The sequence below is a fragment of the Leptopilina heterotoma genome, unplaced genomic scaffold (assembly GCF_015476425.1).
Source record: "Leptopilina heterotoma isolate Lh14 unplaced genomic scaffold, ASM1547642v1 Lhet_201, whole genome shotgun sequence".
In the NCBI taxonomy this organism is placed as follows: domain Eukaryota; kingdom Metazoa; phylum Arthropoda; class Insecta; order Hymenoptera; family Figitidae; genus Leptopilina; species Leptopilina heterotoma.
In genome coordinates this window covers 333,022-353,378 of record NW_025110916.1, presented here as the reverse complement: position 1 = coordinate 353,378, position 20,357 = coordinate 333,022, and the positions used below count along the sequence as shown (strand labels likewise).

At 28.9% G+C, this 20,357-nt stretch overlaps 1 protein-coding gene across 1 annotated transcript in view; it reads left to right on the top strand.

The window, feature by feature from the left end:
- Positions 1–3,354: 3,354 nt before the first annotated feature.
- The window catches only part of LOC122501091 (zinc finger protein-like 1 homolog), a 75,236-nt gene continuing 58,233 nt past the window's right edge, over positions 3,355–20,357 (top strand). Inside the window, exon 1 of the mRNA XM_043610356.1 lies at positions 3,355–3,684. Coding sequence (XP_043466291.1) covers positions 3,583–3,684 — 102 coding nt within the window. The 5' untranslated portion in view covers positions 3,355–3,582. The remainder of the gene's footprint in view (positions 3,685–20,357) is intronic.

The window sequence follows — 20,357 nt, the reverse complement described above, 5'->3', positions numbered from 1 at the left end:
GCTACAAAAATTCACTTATTTTATGAAAATACTCTTCGACGGGTTTTTGTTTTTACTAATACTTTTAACAGGGGTTCTACCAACTGGAAAAAACGGGAAATATGCAGGAATTTAATTTAATCGGGAAAACTGTGAATTCAGCCTGCAATATAGGTCTTAATTTAGATTTTAGCAATTATGATACAATTAATTGTGGATGGAAATTTTGTTTGGATATTTAAAAAGTAGTTATGTTGTAAATTTTGTTTATTATAAATCCATAATTTATTATACTCCCAGCTGATACAATTAGTTCGAATTTGACTTCATTGTAACTCCAAAAACTGGTGAAAATTTTGGATTAACTTATAATACAATAATTAAATTTCTACAAATAATTGACAAACATTGTTCTCTGCATTTTAATTCATTAAAAATAAATTATTTGATGATAAAAAGTCAATCACTGATTTAAAATAGTAATATTTATCTAATGAAATAGTTAATGGTAGCTAATTATTATTTTTTCCGGTCAAATTAAATTCTCCGCTATTTCCCATTTTTCGAGACTGGTAGACACACGCTATTTAATGTATTAGAAGAAACTGAAACCCGTCGAAGACGGGTACGACAGCTAGTAATAAATAATAATAGATATAATAACAATAATAAATAAATAAACAAATAATAAATGTAATAGTAAACAATGAGAGTGTAATTGACATTTAATATTTTTGTTCCTTACGTTCATTTCTACTGTACTACGCAAACGGTGCAACCTGATATAGTCGGCCATGGCTAACCTCCCATATTGAGCTGTCAGTTTGCTATGTTTTGGAAAACGCGGATTGATATTCACGCCCATAGAAACATCTAATCGTCATAAGAAAACTTGTTGAATATTCTCTATTAAATATTATTTTTCCCTAAATCGCCCTTTTTTTCATTTTCAATCTGGATTTTTTTTAATTAATTATCAAAGTCAAAAAATTTCACCAAGAGTGACGAAAAGAGGGGAAAAGAGTGGAAGTTGAGGAGAAATCGCTCGCTACGCCTATGCGTACTTTTAAATATTTCCCACCGTGCAGCGTCCTTAAGTAACTTGTACTTTTTTTTACATTAAACAGTAAGAAATATTTAGGTTTTAATTTTTTTATTGAGAGTCTAACATTACGAAAATTTTTAGCCCTTGTGGACCTCGATTTGATTGAATATGACAATTATACACTAGATTTAGTGAACGAAACTATTTTTTTAATTTTTATCATTCCTTCAACATTTGCAGCAAAAATTGAAACAATAAGTTTAGATATAACCACTAAACGTACTAAAATCAGTGATTAAGAAATACTGAAGTCGATGATTTAGAGTCCAATGTCAGTTTTTCAAATTTCAAAATGGCGAAGAACTTCATAAAAGTCGATCGAATTCGTCTAAAAATCGGGTAACGGATTTTGAGACGAATTTAATCGACGATTAAATTACGGATTTTTGTAATGTTAGACTCTTAATAAAAAAATTAAAATCTAAATATTTTTTACTGTTCAATGTGAAAAAAGTACTATTTACTTAAGTGTCTAATAATCATCAAAATTTCCATGAAATTTAATCTTTAATCGACTGTAACACTCTTAATTTTCATTGAATCTTATACTGTGTCATATGGATCGAAAGGTAATTTAATTATCTTTACAATGACACCCTAATCATTATATTTTGACATTTATATTTATGTTAAAAATGAAAAAACACTACATTTTTAGCGTTTTTATGGTTCAAAGGCTCTGAACTACGGGTTAATATTAAAAAATTTTATTTCCAAATATTGTGTTCTTATTTTTACACAAATTAAAAGATTTTTAGGGGATGAGACCCAATAAAAAAAACTTTTTATTTTTTTGGGACACCGTACTGATCAAGCATTCATCATTCAGTCGGTGTCATCGGTGTTTACATTCGGGAAAATTCTTTGATGAAAGTTATTATTTAGAATCAGTGTTTTTTATTACTTAGTGAATATTTTTGTTTGCTAATTTCCTTTGTGAAACAAATAATTCATAAAATGAATTAAAAGTTACGATAAGGGACTTTTTCTACTTTGCACGGTCCTGAGTTTTACAGCAGACAAAGCTAATCGTTTCGTTTGTCGAAGGACAGTGTATCTAGATTTAGCCGTGGCGGTTAGTTATTAGAAAAATTATGTTATAGGGTATAGGTACTAGGTTCGAATCCCGTGAAGCGAATTACGAATTTTAATGGCAATAAAATTGTGTATTCTGTGTAGTTGGGTGCGTAATAGGCATCAAGTTATCAAATAAAGTGAAATACTATAAAAAAGTAGTGTCTGGAAATTATTTTTTCTTGTTTTTAGCATTTTTTAAAAGTTCACGAATTTTTCGTTAACTTTGACGAAAAGTTCGGAAACCGTACCCTCAGGGTGGAGTCCCATGGCACCGTTTTGCGTTGCGTTTTGTAACTAGGCCATGAGTGCAAATATAGCAAACACATATCTCCATCACTCTTACACTCATTGCCTAGTTACAAAACGCAACGCAAAACGCTGCCATGGGACTCCAGCCTCAGGGTGCAGTCCCATGGCACCGTTTTGCGTTGCGATTTGTAACTAGGCCATGAGTGTGAGAGAGATGGAGATATATGTTTGCTATATTTGCACTCATGGCCTAGTTACAAAACGCAACGCAAAACGCTGCCATGGGACTTCACCCTCAGGGTGCAGTCCCATAGCACCGTATTACGTTGCGTTTTGTAACTAGGCCATGAGTGCAAATATAGTTAAAATATATCTCCATCTCTCTCACACTCAAGGCCTAGTTACCAAACGCAACGCAAAACGCTGTCATGGGACTCCACCCTCAGGCCGCAGTCCCATGACAGCGTTTTGCGTTGCGTTGTAATGGGAGAGAAAAAGACGCAAATATTGGGAACCGCAGAGCTGCGTAGGCCCTCTGGTGTCGACCCACTTGCGGTAGTTGTCTTTACATTTCGTCTCTCTCTAACATATGTAAAAAAAGAGATAAGAAACCAAGATGTCGGACGCAAGTGGGTACAGGGGTGGGTCAGTTTCACATGATTTCGGATCCCAATACGTTTGCTGCATTCTCTCTCATTAAAACGCAACGCAAAACGCTGCCATGGGACTGCGGCCTCAGGCTGGAGTCCCATGACAGCGTTTTGCGTTGCGTTTTGTAACTAGGCAATGAGTGTGAGAGAGATACAGATATATGTTTGCTCTATTTGCACTCATTGCCTAGTTACAAAACGCAAAACGGTGCCATGGGACTGCACTCTCACACTCGTGAGCGGTAGAGGCTTCCGTATTACATGGGATTGCGCTCTCATCCAAGAAAAAAGTTGTAGAAGCAACTTAATAACGACGTGGCTGGTTTCAAGTTGATTTAGGTTATCATCAGTTCTATAAGTTCAAGCAAGTTGTAGTTTGAGTTTACAATAACAATAATTGAAAGTGAGGTTATTTTTTATTATCTTGCATAAAGAAATCGAGGAAGCTGTATATTTCGTCTAACATTGATAAATAACTACTTTTTAGTCTGTTTAAATAATTTTCATTTTGTAACAATTACAATGGGACTTTGTAAATGTCCTTGGAGAAAAGTAACTAACCAATTTTGTTTTGAGCACAGAGTAAACGTCTGTGAAAACTGTATGGTTACGAATCACCCAAAGGTATAGATCATTTATATTTAAATTTTAGTTTAAAAATTTACATTTATTTTCTTTATTGAACATTATTATCTGGTAAAGAACGTAATTTGAAATCGGTTCAAAACAATTTCGCTATAGAATGGAATTCAGATAAATTTGGTTTCAAATTAAGATATCTATTATTTTAAACGAAGTGGCTATTTCGCCCGTCAGTAAAAATATATGATTACTAATTGAAAATATTTGTAAATTTTTCTGTTTTTTTCAGAAGGAAGGAGTCATCCACCTTGGGTTTTTTAGAATTAAATAAAAAACAAAAAATATCACAATTATCCCTCCTATCAATTATATTTTGATAATAACAAAAATTTCCAACCCGAAGTGAATGACTCCTTCCTCCTCAAAATAAAAACAGAAAAATTTACAAATATTTTTAATTAGTAATCATAATATATTTTTAATGACGGACGAAATAAACTATTTCTCTTATTTCGCCCGTCTTTTTTTCCATGCATTTTCATTGACGGGCGAAATAGCCACTTCGTTTTCTTTACGCAAAAAATCCTGCATATTAATAGTAGAAAAAATAAAATTTATTTACAATTTTTTTACTCTACACGATTAAATACTATGGTAAATTGGGTAATTAAGGGCCACCTTCATTATTTACTAATGCTTCAAAGTTTGATAATTTAATTTTTTTTAATTTTCTTTTGTTCGTCCAAAGTAAATTTTTCATTAGCTTTTCAAGACTTTACAATTACCTATAAGCAGTTAACAACAACCACATGCGTTATTTTTTATTCTAGAAGTGCCGTAATTAAAAACGCGACTGATATTGTTGTCAAATGATTAGATATTACTTTTTATGATCTTTTGTAGCAAAAGGAAGCAATAAAAAACTTCTTGTTAAACAAATTCTAGAATTGACTTGTAGAAAAATTCAAAAATTAAAATTGTGACTTTTTCATGTGCTAACAAATGAAACAGTTTTAATAATCCAAAAGGAATTTTTAAAATATCAAGAATTAATTTTTTTCCATCGATTTAAAAATGGAGTTCAAAATTGCAGGTTAACTCACTTTACGACTTGCAGGTTGCCCCACTTGCAATTAATAATAATGCAATTGATAATTTGGAATAAATTTTCACATATTTTCATTTTCGTTTGATTTTCAATTGAAACAAAAATTTTTTTATTCAAAAAAATAGGTTAGGTTAAGTTTAGGTTGGCATTAATGCCGTGTGTGGCAAGCGTTGCGCCGATGCTGGGGACGGCAGTTGGCTTTGCACTGAAAAACTGTTGGTAGAGCAGTTCCGCTATTGACTGTTGTGCAGCGCTACTTAACTTTAAACTCACAGCTCTATCAAAATTAGGCGAGTTGCTCTCCTAAACTTGACTACCAATGGCGTTGGCGAGCGGCTGCTTGACAAAAAGGTCAGCAGCTCTATCAAAAAGGAGAGTTGCTCGCCCAAAAAGGAGAGTAACTCGCCCAAAAATAAAGTGAGCTGTGCGTTTCTTTTTAACGCAGCAGTTCACCGCATTGGGCGAACAGCTCTACCAACAGTTTTTCAGTGTGGTTAGTCGTCGGGTTATGATTGTAACCTGGTTGGGTTTGTCCCGTTTGATAGTTGGGAAGTTGATAGTTGTTAGTTGTTGATAGTTGTCAAGAAATATATTGACAGACTAGTTGTGTAACGAATTGTAATACGGTGTGTTCTTTTAATAATAACTTTAATAATAAATAAACTTGAACTCTAGTAGTGTAGTTTGATTAAATGTTGGAGATCCCTCCCTGTAGAATCATAGAGATACTCTAACAATAAATTGTTTAAAAAATTTAAATTTAAATTATTTTGTTCAGAAACTTTCATTGTAAGTGAAATTTAATAAATTTATTTGAGTTTTCCATATTACTATCAATTTTTCAAGGTGGGTCAACCTGCAAGCCTAAATTTCGAAACGTTGATTTTACATTATTTTAAAATTTGATGTAAAAATTTTATTTTTTGCCAATTTAAATTATCTACGGGTCAAATTTGTAGCTTTTTAGTATGTTCATATAAATTACATTTTTTTAATGAGTTATATATAAGCAAAAAAGCTTAGGTGTGGCAACCTGCAAAAGCCTTTCCCCTACAACATTTTAATAAATTTTCTCCAAAGAATTCAATTATTTTCTATAATTTTTAATAAAATTCTATATAAGAATTGGATTATTTCCAATACGGGTCAGAATTTCTCAAACGGATCACTTAAAAAAAATTTTTTGTTTTTCATCTAAAATAATTTTTTTACTAGTCGTAGAGTAAAAAAAAGACCCTGGAAATTTTAAAATAAAAAAAAATTTTGTTAATGCTATTAACAATTTAGTTTTTTTGTAGTCTTAAATAAAAAAAAAATTTTGCTCGAAATCTAGTTTACCGATTTTAAAATACCAAAATCTTCTTCGTGAAACAAAGTATTTAAAAATAATTATTGTCTTTAAAAAATTAATTTTTAATAGTTTTTTATATAATTTGTTTATAAGATGTTAACAGGCATCACAGGTTTCACCTTTTTTCAAATTTGTCACCTATTTCACCTATTTTGATGATTTATCACCTATTTCACCTATTTTAATGCTTTGTCACCTTTTTATGCTCAAAGATACAAAATTTTCTGCTAAATATTTGGAAATCTGTTCATAAAATTCAAATTTAATATTTGAATACAACGCGTTTTATTTGTGATTCAGACCTGTACCAATAGGATTATAATTGTACTCTTTTTGCATAATGATCGCATAATAAGCTCAAAATTTTCAAAATATTGCTTTTTTTAACTAAAAACCATGAAAACTTTTTTCAGTTTCTTTATTTTTAAAATATTTTTTTAAATAAAATAATAAATAAGTTTTTGAACTGTTAACTAACTTGTTATATGTTATTAAAAAATTGAATAAATCTTAAATTTTAAAAAGCAGTAAGTGCTATAAATGATGAGTAACATCGTTTCCAGTCATTTTCCCGAAAGGCCCTGTCCCGTATGTCTAAAATCCCGAATACTTTTATACAAAATTTTGTATAAAAATGTTTCCGTTGTTAAAATTTTTTTCGGAATCTTAAAGAAACCACAGCAAATATTTGTTTAGTGTTTGCCTCATTCAATTTCGTTTGGTCGTTCAAAAGTTATTCAATTATTATTTAATACCTGTTTTGTTTATAAAAATTTGTATAAACATAATATAAACAATTTTTTCGTTTTTTGGCTGAACTAAGTGTGGTGGAAACATTTCTTTTTATGTGTAGATTAAAATTCCTGAATTTTATTGCAATTGATTTACTTACTACGAAAAAACTAAATTCCCACTTGGAGTCGCACATATATCCATTTTTTAATAAAAAAACAAAAAAATTCAGGGTCTTTCGGGAAATTGGTTTCGAAAAATAACAAGTAACCGTTAAAAATCAAAATTTTTTTTTAAACGCAACATAATTTTGTAAAATGAACATTTTTTAGCGTATAATTGAAGCAGAATTCTTTTTAATTGCATAATTCTGCATAATCATGCTCATTTTAGCGCATAATTAACGCAGAATTTATTTTTTTAGTCGCATAATTCCGCATAATTGTACACAATTTAAGCGCATAATTGTGCACAATTTAAGCGCATAATTAGAAGGACTCAAAATGCATAACTACCTTTCTCTATTAATATTAAGGGATAAAAACTTCCCCCACAGCACCAAAGCTTTTTTAAAAATTTATTAAATATTTACTTGCAATGTTCGGAATATGTAATTGCAATATTTATTGAAAGTTGTGTAAAGATTTAAATGTCCCGATTAAATAAATGTTTAGCGCGAAACTTTCCTGAACATTTAAATTACATTTTTTTTAATTATAATTATAATTAGGCGAAAATGTAATTTAAATGTCCAGGAAATTTTCACACTAAACATTTATTCAATCGGGACATTTAAATCTTTACACAATTTTCACTAAACTGGTCAGTCAAATATGCCAAATATTGCAAGTAAATATTTAATAAATTTTTAGGAAAGTTTCGGTGCTGTTGGGGTTTTTGGTAAAATAGAAAACTTGATAAAAAATAGCGCAATTCTATGTATCTGTTGCCTATGTAATCTAGATAACATAACTTTATAAATTGTATTAAAATTAAGCTACTTTCTGACAAAGATTTAAAAAAGTAAGAAATTGGAGCTTTAATACATTGTTAATACAAGTTTAAATACATTTCATTATGTTATTTGTCATTTCTTTTGTCACCTATTTCAAAAAAAAAATCACCTATTCACCTATTTTGAACAAAAAAGGTACTGTGATGCCTGTGTTAATAACAAATTGTGTTCTGCGCCTCCTAGAAAAAAAAGAAAAATTGTTTTGTATTGCCAACATTCCCCTGAGTAAAAAAACCATTTCGAAAAAAGTTATTAAATAGAGCTTGTAGATAAGCTACAAGTTGAGAAGGTTATGTTTAATGTTTGTGAATGTTGTGCGTTTTAGGAAATATTATTAATAATAACTATTAATAAATTGAAAAAAAAAATAATTTAATAAATATATATGTGCATACAAAAATATATACTAAAGAGTGTATATTTTTCAGTGATAAGTAATATATCTATATTAATAAAATCAGACTTTTGTCTGTACATTGCACGAAATTAATTTTTTCTAGCATAATTTATTTATTTGAACAACGGAGAATCCAAAAATGGTAATAGAAAATTTCCTGTCTGTATGTATGTATGTATGTATGTATGTATGTATGTATGTATGTATGTATGTATGTATGTGTGTATGTATGTATGTATGTATGTCCGCAAAATTTTGTTCGCGTATAACTTGAAAACGTTTTGACCGATTGAAGTAAAATTTGTCAATCTTTTAGGTATTGGTCTGACTTAAAATATTAGCTATATTTGATGAAAAAATATTGAGATGAACAAAAGTTATAAATTTTTTAAAAAATTAAAAAATTTTATTTTTTTTATTTTTGCAGATTGGCATAAATTTTTTAATTTATTAATAATATAAATGATTTTAAAGATATATAACAATAAATTGAATTAAAAAATAATATTAATATGAAAAAAAAATTATGAATTTTCCAAAAAATTCGAAATTTTTTTTTTAATTTTGCCAGATTGCTGTAAATTAATCAAGTATGACTTTTGTAAAATATATATAAACAATAAATTTACAGATTTTAAACTTATTAGTTAGAAGGGAGGTATTCAATTTTTTCAAAAAATAAAAAAAATGGAAAATTTCCAAATTTTATATTTTTTAATGTATATCTTTTAAACTTTTTGTAATTAAATATTGCATGTTATTTAGTGATATTTTAGCATAACTTTGAAAAAAAACTGTCCTATAACTATAAGATGGAAGTATGTATAAAAATGTTTTTAATATCAAAAAATTGAAAAATTATAATTGAGAGACCAATTACTATCAAGCTTAATTCAGTAGTATTTTTGGGGTCTCTGATAAACTTTTGACGTCAAAATAATGGAATTTAGAATTATTTGTTTATTTAATTAATAAAAAATTTTCAATTGCAAAAACTTCGAAAAAATTAAAAATGGAGATTTTTTATGATAAAATTGATACTGCAGGAATTCAAGAATACCTGTGATACGATACTTGCATTATGATACTGGGAAAAAACTCAGATAGTAAAAAGTTATGTTATTTTAATTCTAGATTTAACTTTTAGGGATGTTTTGAGCATTGTAAAGGCAAAAGTTAAACAGGGTGTCTATTATTATTTTTGTTTAACAAACTATCCGGTTTTTCCCAGCTTTGTCCAAATTTTTCCAGGTGTATCTTTTCTCATCAAATATAAATTTTCTTGAGAAGAATTAACATTAAATAAATCTACAAGTGGCTACAAAAATTCACTTATTTTATGAAAATACTCTTCGACGGGTTTTTGTTTTTACTAATACTTTTAACAGGGGTTCTACCAACTGGAAAAACGGTAAATATGCAGGAATTTAATTTAATTGGGAAAAACTGTGAATTCAGCCTGCAATATAGGTCTTATTTTAGATTTTAGCAAAAACTGGTGGAAATGTTCGATTAACTTATAATACAATAATTAAATTTCTACAAATAATTGACAAACATTGTTCTCTGCATTTTAATTAATTAAAAACAAATTATTTGATGATAAAAAGTCAATCACTGATTTAAAATATGTAGTTATATTTTTCTAATGAAATAGTTAATGGTAGCTAATTATTATTTTTTCCGGTCAAATTAAATTCCCCTCTATTTTCCATTTTTCGAGACTGGTAGACACACTATTGAATGTATTTGTAGAAACTAAAACCTGTCGAAGACGGGTACGACAGCTAGTTAATAATATAATGAAATATTTATAAATGTTCAGAATAAATTTTTTTGGTATATAACTACAAAGTGTTTTATTCTTTGTGGAAACAATTGAACAATTCCTAAATAAATAATATTTACGAATTTGTAATTTACTTTAATTATATACTTTATAAATAAACAGCTTTAAATGTCACATAAAAGTTATCAATAAGTTAATTTATTCGTTTTTCGATCATTGTAATATGATGTTTTGCATCCTGGTATGCAACAAACCATAATTTTGTAATTTTATTTTAAGAATCATATGTCAAAACATAACCATAACCTATTGATATGTTTTTGTTTTCTCACTTGCTCATATTTTACGATATAAAAAGAGAGGGCAATATGCGCATGTACTGCGCATGCGCGCGGAGCATAAGTTTTGTCATTCTGCGAGTATAGTTCCCCTACAGAAAAAGGTTTCATTTTTGAGAGACTTCACACAGTCAGTTCAGTCTCCTTAGGGCCAGTTTCACCAAACTAGTTCAAGCACTGAACTCGTTCAAAGTATGAGTTGAACGAGATCAAGTCTCTGCGTACGTTTCACCATCTACTTAACCACGTTCAACTCGGTTGAATTAAGTTTATATTTTAATAGCTGAATTTTGTCGGTTTAAGCAGAGTTGACCGCATTCAACTTGCCGAACTCTCCCGATAGGCCAGTCGGTGAGTGCAAAAACTGCCCAAAAATTCAAACAGCAAAGTCTCAACGGTTTCTGGTAGTTTGGGGGCTCCTTATAAGAGCCCCACAGTTTGCTCTCGATTTCCGGGTGCGAAAAACAGTGTAAACAATCGCCAAAGTTTGTAAAACATGGTTTTTCGATGCTCGTTGCTTCCGGTTAAGTTTTTTTTATTAGTTTAGTTGCAAATGAATTTAAACCATTAAAAATAGCACTTCTTTAATTGTTTAATAACTTTGTTAATAATTATCGAATTTGTTCATAACTTACCAGGAATGTTCTCCTTGCGTAGCTAAATAAATCCCAAAAAAAATTTACTAGATCGGAGAAATAGTTTATGCATAATTCCATTTGTTAACTAAAAACATGTAATTTTTCAACGGAATTTCCCCACTTTTGGTCCATCGAATTTCGATTTTTTTTTGGAAAGTACACTTAAGAAGTCAAACTTTCATCCTATTTAAATGGCCAATTGATTTTTTTTATCTAAGTGCATAATAATGGACTTCAAAAAAGGGTATGTTTTTTTTACATAAACAATTGGAATAACTCAGTCAATTTTCACTTTATCAATTGAGTGTAAACGGCATTTAATTTTATTTGTTTTCACAAAACTTTTTCAAAAAAAAAATCCAACCTAGTTTCAAGGGGGGGAGAGTTAGTTTTTATTTTTCAAAAAATTCCTGACTAGATAATAATTAATATTTTTAATTGAAAATTGTGCCACTTATAGTTCAATACATGTATTTTACGAAAAAAAATTGAACATAAGGTTTTGTGCATTTATTTTTCATTTACATCAAGTAAAAGTAAATACATCCTTTTTTCAACCTCTAAACGTCGGAGTGGGGGTACTCGGAGGAGCGTGATTCTCGCCGCCACAACTCAATTCAGCCGTTCAAATTTGCAAAAATTGTCATAACTTCGTTAATTATTTACCGATTTTAATCATTCTTTTTTAATTTGATGTATTTTTTTACGCTGAATCCAAAAATGATTTTATATTTTTTCAAAATACAATATTTTTAAAAATAAAAGAGAAAATTTGTTTAACAAAAAATTTTTAATTATTATTTATAACATTTGACAAAAAATTCTTTTCGTACATATAATTCCATTGCATTCAGAATAATATTATGACATAAAAAAATTCAAATTAATTATTTATAAGCTTGTAGCATTAGGTTGACATATGCACGCCTGTTCAACTATCAATACAACGATGCTACACACTTATATAAAAATAATTTGAATTTTTTTATGTCATAATATTATTTTCAATTCAACAGAATTATATGTATGAAAAGAATTTTTTGTCAAATGTTATAAATAATAATTAAAAATTTTTTGTTAAAAAAATTTTCTCTTTTATTTTTAAAAATATTGTATTTTGAAAAAATATAAAATCATTTTTGGATTCAGCGTAAAAAAATACATCAAATTAAAAAAAGAATGATTAAAATCGGTAAATAATTAACGAAGTTATGACAATTTTTGCAAATTTGAACGGCTGAATTGAGTTGTGGCGGCGAGAATCACGCTCCTCCGAGTACCCCCACTCCGACGTTTAGAGGTTGAAAAAAGGATGTATTTACTTTTACTTGATGTAAATGAAAAATAAATGCACAAAACCTTATGTTCAATTTTTTTTCGTAAAATACATGTATTGAACTATAAGTGGCACAATTTTCAATTAAAAATATTAATTATTATCTAGTCAGGAATTTTTTGAAAAATAAAAACTAACTCTCCCCCCCTTAAAACTAGGTTGGATTTTTTTTTTTGAAAAAGTTTTGTGAAAACAAATAAAATTAAATGCCGTTTACACTAAATTGATAAAGTGAAAATTGACTGAGTTATTCCATTTGTTTATGTAAAAAAAACATACCCTTTTTTGAAGTCCATTATTATGCACTTAGATAAAAAAAATCAATTGGCCATTTAAATAGGATGAAAGTTTGACTTCTTAAGTGTACTTTCCAAAAAAAAATCGAAATTCGATGGACCAAAAGTGGGGAAATTCCGTTGAAAAATTACATGTTTTTAGTTAACAAATGGAATTATGCATAAACTATTTCTCCGATCTAGTTAATTTTTTTTGGGATTTATTCAGCTACGCAAGGAGAACATTCCTGGTAAGTTATGAACAAATTCGATAATTATTAACAAAGTTATTAAACAATTAAAGAAGTGCTATTTTTAATGGTTTAAATTCATTTGCAACTAAACTAATTAACCTTTTTTAACATATGACCCATCATTTGAAAGGTATTTCCAAGCTCTATAACTTTCAATAACAACTTTTTCCCCTAAAACTTAACCGGAAGCAACGAGCATCGAAAAACCATGTTTTACAAACTTTGGCGATTGTTTACACTGTTTTTCGCACCCGGAAATCGAGAGCAAACTGTGGGGCTCTTATAAGGAGCCCCCAAACTACCAGAAACCGTTGAGACTTTGCTGTTTGAATTTTTGGGCAGTTTTTGCACTCACCGACTGGCCTACGAAGCGCAGTGCGAACTTTTACGATTTGTTGATTTTCTTAAGGGACCACTACCTATAGGTATAAAAAATTAATTAACATTCAGTGTATTATTTACTTAACAAAATAAGTGGAATCATTATATATACAAAGCATTCTATCCTAAACTGACCCACTATCAAAACAATATTGCATGTAGATGCTTTGTTTCAACAGATTTAACTTTATTAAATGTAAATTAAATTAAAAAAATATAAAGAAAGAAGGATTTTATCAAAAGAAAAATAAATCTGACAAATGTTTAGAAATATTCATATAAAAGCCTTTACAAATTTTAAATGGTCATTTAATTGATATTCGTATTGAAATTTACAAATCTGATCTACTACACCACAATCACAAAATATGTATGCACTATTATGTTATTAAATTAAGAAAATATAAAAAAGGACTTTAAAAAAAGTTTGGCTCTCTCTGTCTAATTTTGCTTTCAACAAAAAATTTAAATTTTGTAATTTTTGAAATAACTTTTTTCTTTATTAAAATTTTCATTTACTCTTGTCAAAATTGTATTTCTGCCACGAAAACGAATCGATTCATGTATATAAAGTATATATTTTATCAATATTTATAAAATTAATCGGACGATATTTTTATTTTTAACAAAAAATTCAAATTTTGTATTTTTTGAAATTTTTTTAAATACTTTTAAATAATTATTCTAGAATAAGAAATTAAGCAATTGGTATATATTATATTGTGGAAGCTAAATGATCATGAAAAGAACAACTTGTTTTTTACTCCACTACTCATTTTTTATTAAGGTTTTAATTTAAAATAATAGATATTAAGCTCAAAAGAACCTATGCGACATTTATATTTTAGGTTAGTTCAGTTGTTTATTTACATTCTGTGGTTAGATTTAAGCGCCATAACCACTAGGAAATGTAGATTAACTAAACGCGTTCATTTTAAACTGGGATTAGGCTGGTGAAACGCACTAGCGGTTAACTCTGACGATCAAGAGTTGAACGAGTTCAGTTGAACCAAGCTTAACCGCCAGTTGGTGAAACTGGCCCTTAGGCTGGAGTCCCATGGGACCGTTTCGCGTTGCGTTTTGTAACTAGGCCATGAGTGCAAATATAGCAACATATATCTCCATCTCTCTCACACTCAAGGCCTAGTTACAAAACGCAACGCAAAACGGTGTCATGGGACTCCAGCCTTAGTCTTACTCCCTGATAGTAAAATAGCGAATTCGGTTATCTGCTCCGAGAGCGATCTTGCTCGGTGTAGGAGTATAGTTTACTCTGCTCTCAAAAAGCTGTGCTCTACTCTGAGGCAATCTATGACGTCATGAACACTGGCAAAGTTTGACTGTTTTTGGAGCAGGAGCACAACATGAACTGCTATGGTGTAAAGCATACACTGCTCGTTTGGCGCGAAGTTTAAATTTAATTAAACTTATATAATATAATGTAATATTATATTTATTATATTATATATATTATTATACATTATATTATGCAATATATTTTCTTCTTAAATGTAAAATTATTTTACTTAAAATTAAATATTTTATGATGTATACATAAATAATATTTTTAAAAGCAAAAAATTTGATATTTTTATTAGAATTTTAAAATCTTATTCGGTCAATGTTTTGATATAGCAGAATTGTTAATCACAAAATTATCGAATAATATTTCTGATATAAATTTTGTTTACACTATTTGACATTTTGAACTACTAACAACAACAATAATAAAATAAGTGAAAAGGTTATTTCTTTGAGACCAAATAATTACTTTATAATGAGTATTTTTATTTAAATATTAAAAATATTGAAAATTATTTACTGTTTTTATTAAATATTAAAATATTGAATGTTAGTCTTTCTCTAAATAAAAAATTCATTATAAAAAACATAAGTCGTCTTCACTACTATCGCTAGAGGTGTCAATTAAATCTGTTAGAAGTGAAATTTTTAAATTTGCCGCTTCTCTTGACATTTTTTTAAACTGCACTAACAAAATTGTGGGAGCAAATTTTGTTGCACCTTTCGATCCTTGAGAGTGCACACTTCTTAATTCGAACACAAATAACGATCTGCGCCGGAGCAGTGCTGCCAAAACGAATACTCGAAACGATCTGCGCCGGAGCAGTGCTGCTAAAGTGAATACTCCAAACGATCTGCACTAGAGCACATTTGTCAAACCGAACATGCTACTCCTGCTCTGGAGCACTCCGAGAGTGCTCCGGTGCAGATAACCGAATTCGCTATAACTGTGGCAGAAATATTAAGCCTCATTCCTGAGCTGTGACACGTATTAGAAATTTTAAGATAATATATATTGCACGACGTGGAAATTAAATTTAAAATTCCACTGGCATTTCCTAAAAATTTTACCTGGAAATCATGGAAAAGGTATGGAATTTTAAATTCGGATTTCTGTAGGAACCCTGAAAGCGATACATGGCTCGCAAGCATGGCTTCCATTATGCCGCTGTGTTCACTGGCGCTACGCTACAAGTTTGTACAAATTCTAACAATGTCAATATTTAAGAAAAAAGTAATAGCAGATACAGTTTGAATTATTAGTATATTTATAAAACATTTTAGTTAAAATATAATAATATTACAATATAATTCAACAATATAGGGGAGTTTGCTGCGAGTTGGACATAGTTTTGTTTTTGGGTTATAGTTATAACCGAATTTTCAATTTCAATAAATTGAGATATCGACATGTTTATCAGGGTCGAAAAGTTCCGAATTGTAATTTTTATACAGATGTTTCTTTATTTAAATTATTTAATTTATATTTGATTTATATTATTTGTTTATTTTGTGATATATTTTATATATTATAAAAAATAAATAGAAAAAGAAATCAGAGTAATTTTAAAAAAAATAATTATATTTAAAATTCATCGCAAAAATTAAATTATTTTTTATAAATAATACATAGCTGCAGTTTTTAATTAATAACTTTTTTTCTAATTGAGGCTCATTTTTTTTCGAAACGGTTTTACACTCGGAGACATTTAAGGAATAGAATACAATTTGAATTTTTTGTTAGGACGTGAAGAACATATTTGTTTATTAACATTTTATAAACAAATTATATAAAAAATTATAAAAAATACAAAAATTTAAAAACAAAAAATATATTCAAATAGTGCTATTCAAGACGAAAAAAACCCATATTTTAATTTTAAAATCCGTCAACTGCAACTCGAGAAAAAAATTTGTTAATTTAGCAGTACTAAAAAATTCAATTGTTAATAACTTTTACAAAAAATTTTTTTTTGGCTTAATATTTTCAGGGATTTTTCTTAACCATATTAAGAGTAAAAAAAAACTATTTTGGTTCAAAGAGAAAATTTTTTAGTTTTAGGTGATTTTTAGGTGACTATTAAAACGGTTACGGAAAATCACCATGTACCCCCCCCCCCCTAGCGCTCACAGTTTTTCATCTAGAGAGCTAAAAATTGGTACACGCATGTATTTTCACGCGTAGATTGCACGAAAAATATAGCGAACGTGATTGGAGTTAATCTTCATAGAATTTTCCGCGAAAAACATCAAATTTTGGCTGTTTTTCGCAAAAAAGGCATGTACCCCCCCTAGCGCTCAGTTTTTTACCTAGAAAGATGAAAATTGGTATGCATATGTATTTTCAAAAATGGATTACAGGAAAAATATAGCGAACATATTTGGTATTGATCTTCATAATGTTTTCATCGAAAAACTCGAAAATTTTGAAAATTTCGAAAAAAATGCATGTACCCCCCCCTGGCGCCCAGTTTTTTATCTAAAAAGCTGAAAATTGGCATACTTATTCGTTTTTACGCATAGATTACAGGAAAAATATAGCGGGAGTGATTAGAATTTATTTTCATGGTGTTTTCATCGAAAAACTAAAATCTCTTTTTGCAAGCTCGAAAATTCTTTAACCGTTGCTGGTTCTCTCAATTCTTAATCTAGTGGACTGTCGCTATACATTTTTATTTATTTTTTCGTGTAGATTTCAACAAACATACAGAAAAAATTATTGGAATTCATCTTCATATTTTTTTTTGCGAAAAACTAAAAAAAAATTTCGTTTTAGAAAAAAAAGTGTGTACCCCCTCCCTTGGTTTTCACAATTCTTGGCCTCAGAACTGCAGTTTTGCTTATTTTATGTAGTTTCGTGAGTACATTTCAGGAAAAATATAGCGAACATGATTGGATTTGATCTTCATATTTTTTTCAGCGAAAAACTCAAAGTTTTTAAAAATTTTTTTACTCATTTTTTTACCTAAAGAGCTGAAAATTGGTACACTTTTGTATTTTCACGTGTAGATTACAGGAAAAATATAGTGGAAATGATTAGAATTGATCTTCATTGCGTTTTGAGCAAAAACCTAAATTTTTTTTCAATTTTTGATAATAATTAAGTGCTTGGATACAACAAGGGGACGTACGCTCGGCGAGCCGCTTTAAAGTCAGTCAAAGGTACCGTAAAGTGTAAAAAATGAAAATTCAAAATTTTGAATTTTAAAAACTGCCATCTAATAGGAAATAAAAATGCGCATCTTTTTTTCCTTTGAAATTTCTTTGAATAATTAATATTTTTATATGATAATGGAAAAAATGCGATTAATTTTCATTGTTAAATTTCATTGAATTTTAAAATATAAATCGTCGTATCTCCGACAAAAATGAATGAATTCTTTTGATTTTTGGTATACAAATGCATTTGGACCTATAGAAGACGACAATATCACGAAAATGTTAAAAGCAATTAATTGTTTATTGATTTTTAATTGTTAATACTGACCGGTCAAATATAATTTTTTCTTATCTTTGGCTGCAAAAAGTATGCGGGGAACTTTAAAATTCAAACAACTTCCAGTGAGACATTTGTTTATTACGATGTAAAGAAGTTTTCTGTAAAATTGCAGGAAGATTAGTTTTATATTTACAGAAATACAATAGTTTTAAGAAAAATGCTCGCGCCGCCAACGATCCCTACCGCACAGATTTTAAGGTTAGTTGCACGGTAAAGTTTTATTTATATATAAATACATATATGTGTGTAATGTTTGCATTAAATTATTTATTAACTATTACATACTATACAACATAGGTATAAACTTTTTTAATAATTTTGTAAAACATTATGTGTATGAATGTAAATATTACAAATAATTCTAGCAGTATTTAATTAAATTAAGATTAATATCTGTGTTAAAAGAAATGATTTTATTTTAAACATTATAAAATTTTTAAAACGTTTTTAGATGTCAATGTTATTGTTTAAAAACTGGAAAAAATTTTTATTTTAAACAAATTTTTACAATTGTGATATTTTGAACTATTATATTTTAGTAGATATAGATATAGTAGATATTATTAGATTATACTAGATTCAACGTAATATGTAATTAAAAAGGACATTAAGTGTTGTTACAGCATATTGAATAATAGTTTTAATACATTATAGAGTCGATAAAAATTGAGTTGTAAATAAACGATATACTAACAAAAATAAATATCAGAAATAATCTTAATTTGATTAAATACTGCTAGAATTATTTGTAATATTTACATTCATACACATAATGTTTTACAAAATTATTAAAAAAGTTTATACCTATGTTGTATAGTATGTAATAGTTAATAAATAATTCAATGCAAATATTACACACATATATTTATATACAAATAAAACTTCACTGTGCAACTAACCTTAAAATCTGTGCGGTAGGGATCGTTGGCGGCGCGAGCATTTTTCTTAAAACTATTGTATTTCTGTAAATATAAAACTAATCTTTCTGCAATTTTACAGAAAACTTCTTTACATCGTAATAAACAAATGTCTCACTGGAAGTTGTTTGAATTTTAAAGTTCCCTGCATACTTTTTGCAGCCGAAGATAAGAAAACATTATTTTTGACCGGTCAGTATTAACAATTAAAATTCAATAAACAATTAATTGCTTTCAACATTTTCATTTCTTATATTTCAATTATTATTATTTCTATGAGGCAGTAAAGTGTTCATGAAATGAACACCAAAATTATAAAAATGTACAACTTCGCAGCGGTTTTATAATATTACATTTTAACTAAAATGTTATATAAATATACTTATAATTCAAACTGTATTACTTTTTTCTTAAATATTGAGACTGTTAGAATTTGTACAAACTTGTAGCGTAGCGCCAGTGAACACAGCGTCAATGGAAGGCATGCTTGCGAGCCATGTATCGCTTTGCACCGCCGCAGTTATTATTTAATAACTTTTTTGTAATTGACGTACAATTTTTTTCGAAATGGTTTTTTACTCAGGGGAATGTTGGCAATACAAAACAATTTTTTTTTCTAGGAGGCGCAGAACATAATTTGTTATTAACATTTTATTAATAAATTAGGGGAAGTGCGCCGGTTGTGGGCACCCTCCGGTTGTGGGCACCCCTACGTAAACTTCGACGGCAAGCAGACTTTACTGAACTAAGTATTGCAAGTCGTGTTCGTTGACAATACAGACTTTTCGTATTGATAACGAAACAAATATATGCATTTGTGTAATAGCTGTGAGCATAATAAAGAAAATTTGCATTAAATAAATAAAAAAGTAATTTTGTATTGTTTTCGAAGAGCAACATATGGGTGTAGATTCGTTCAGAAAAAAAGGGTTTAATTTTTTTTTTGCAGTGTTGTCATTATATTTTGTGATTTACCTTCGTGTTTAACCAAAATCCTGCATCACAAAATGTGTTGGTCTTTTTAGAAAATGACTGTCATTCCCGGTTGTGGGCACCTTTATGTTAAGGAGGCTCTACCATCTGACAATGATGAGGACTACTGTCTCATCTATCTAAACTTTCTGCCAAGGAAAGTGACAGCCGCAAACTCCATTAAATGCGATGAATATAGTCGTTCAGTGCATTAGAAGTGCGTTATGGTATGCGTACTAGCTACTTCACATGCAAGCATTATGCTTTTGTTAGCGATGAGCATAGTGTGAAAACGTGTCATCATTTTTGTTCTTTATCCCGGCAAATTCTCTTAAAATAAAGAAACTTTCATTTCTTCTTTATTTGTGTTGGTTTCCTTTAATATTTTTCCATTTTTAGCGGATTTTTCAA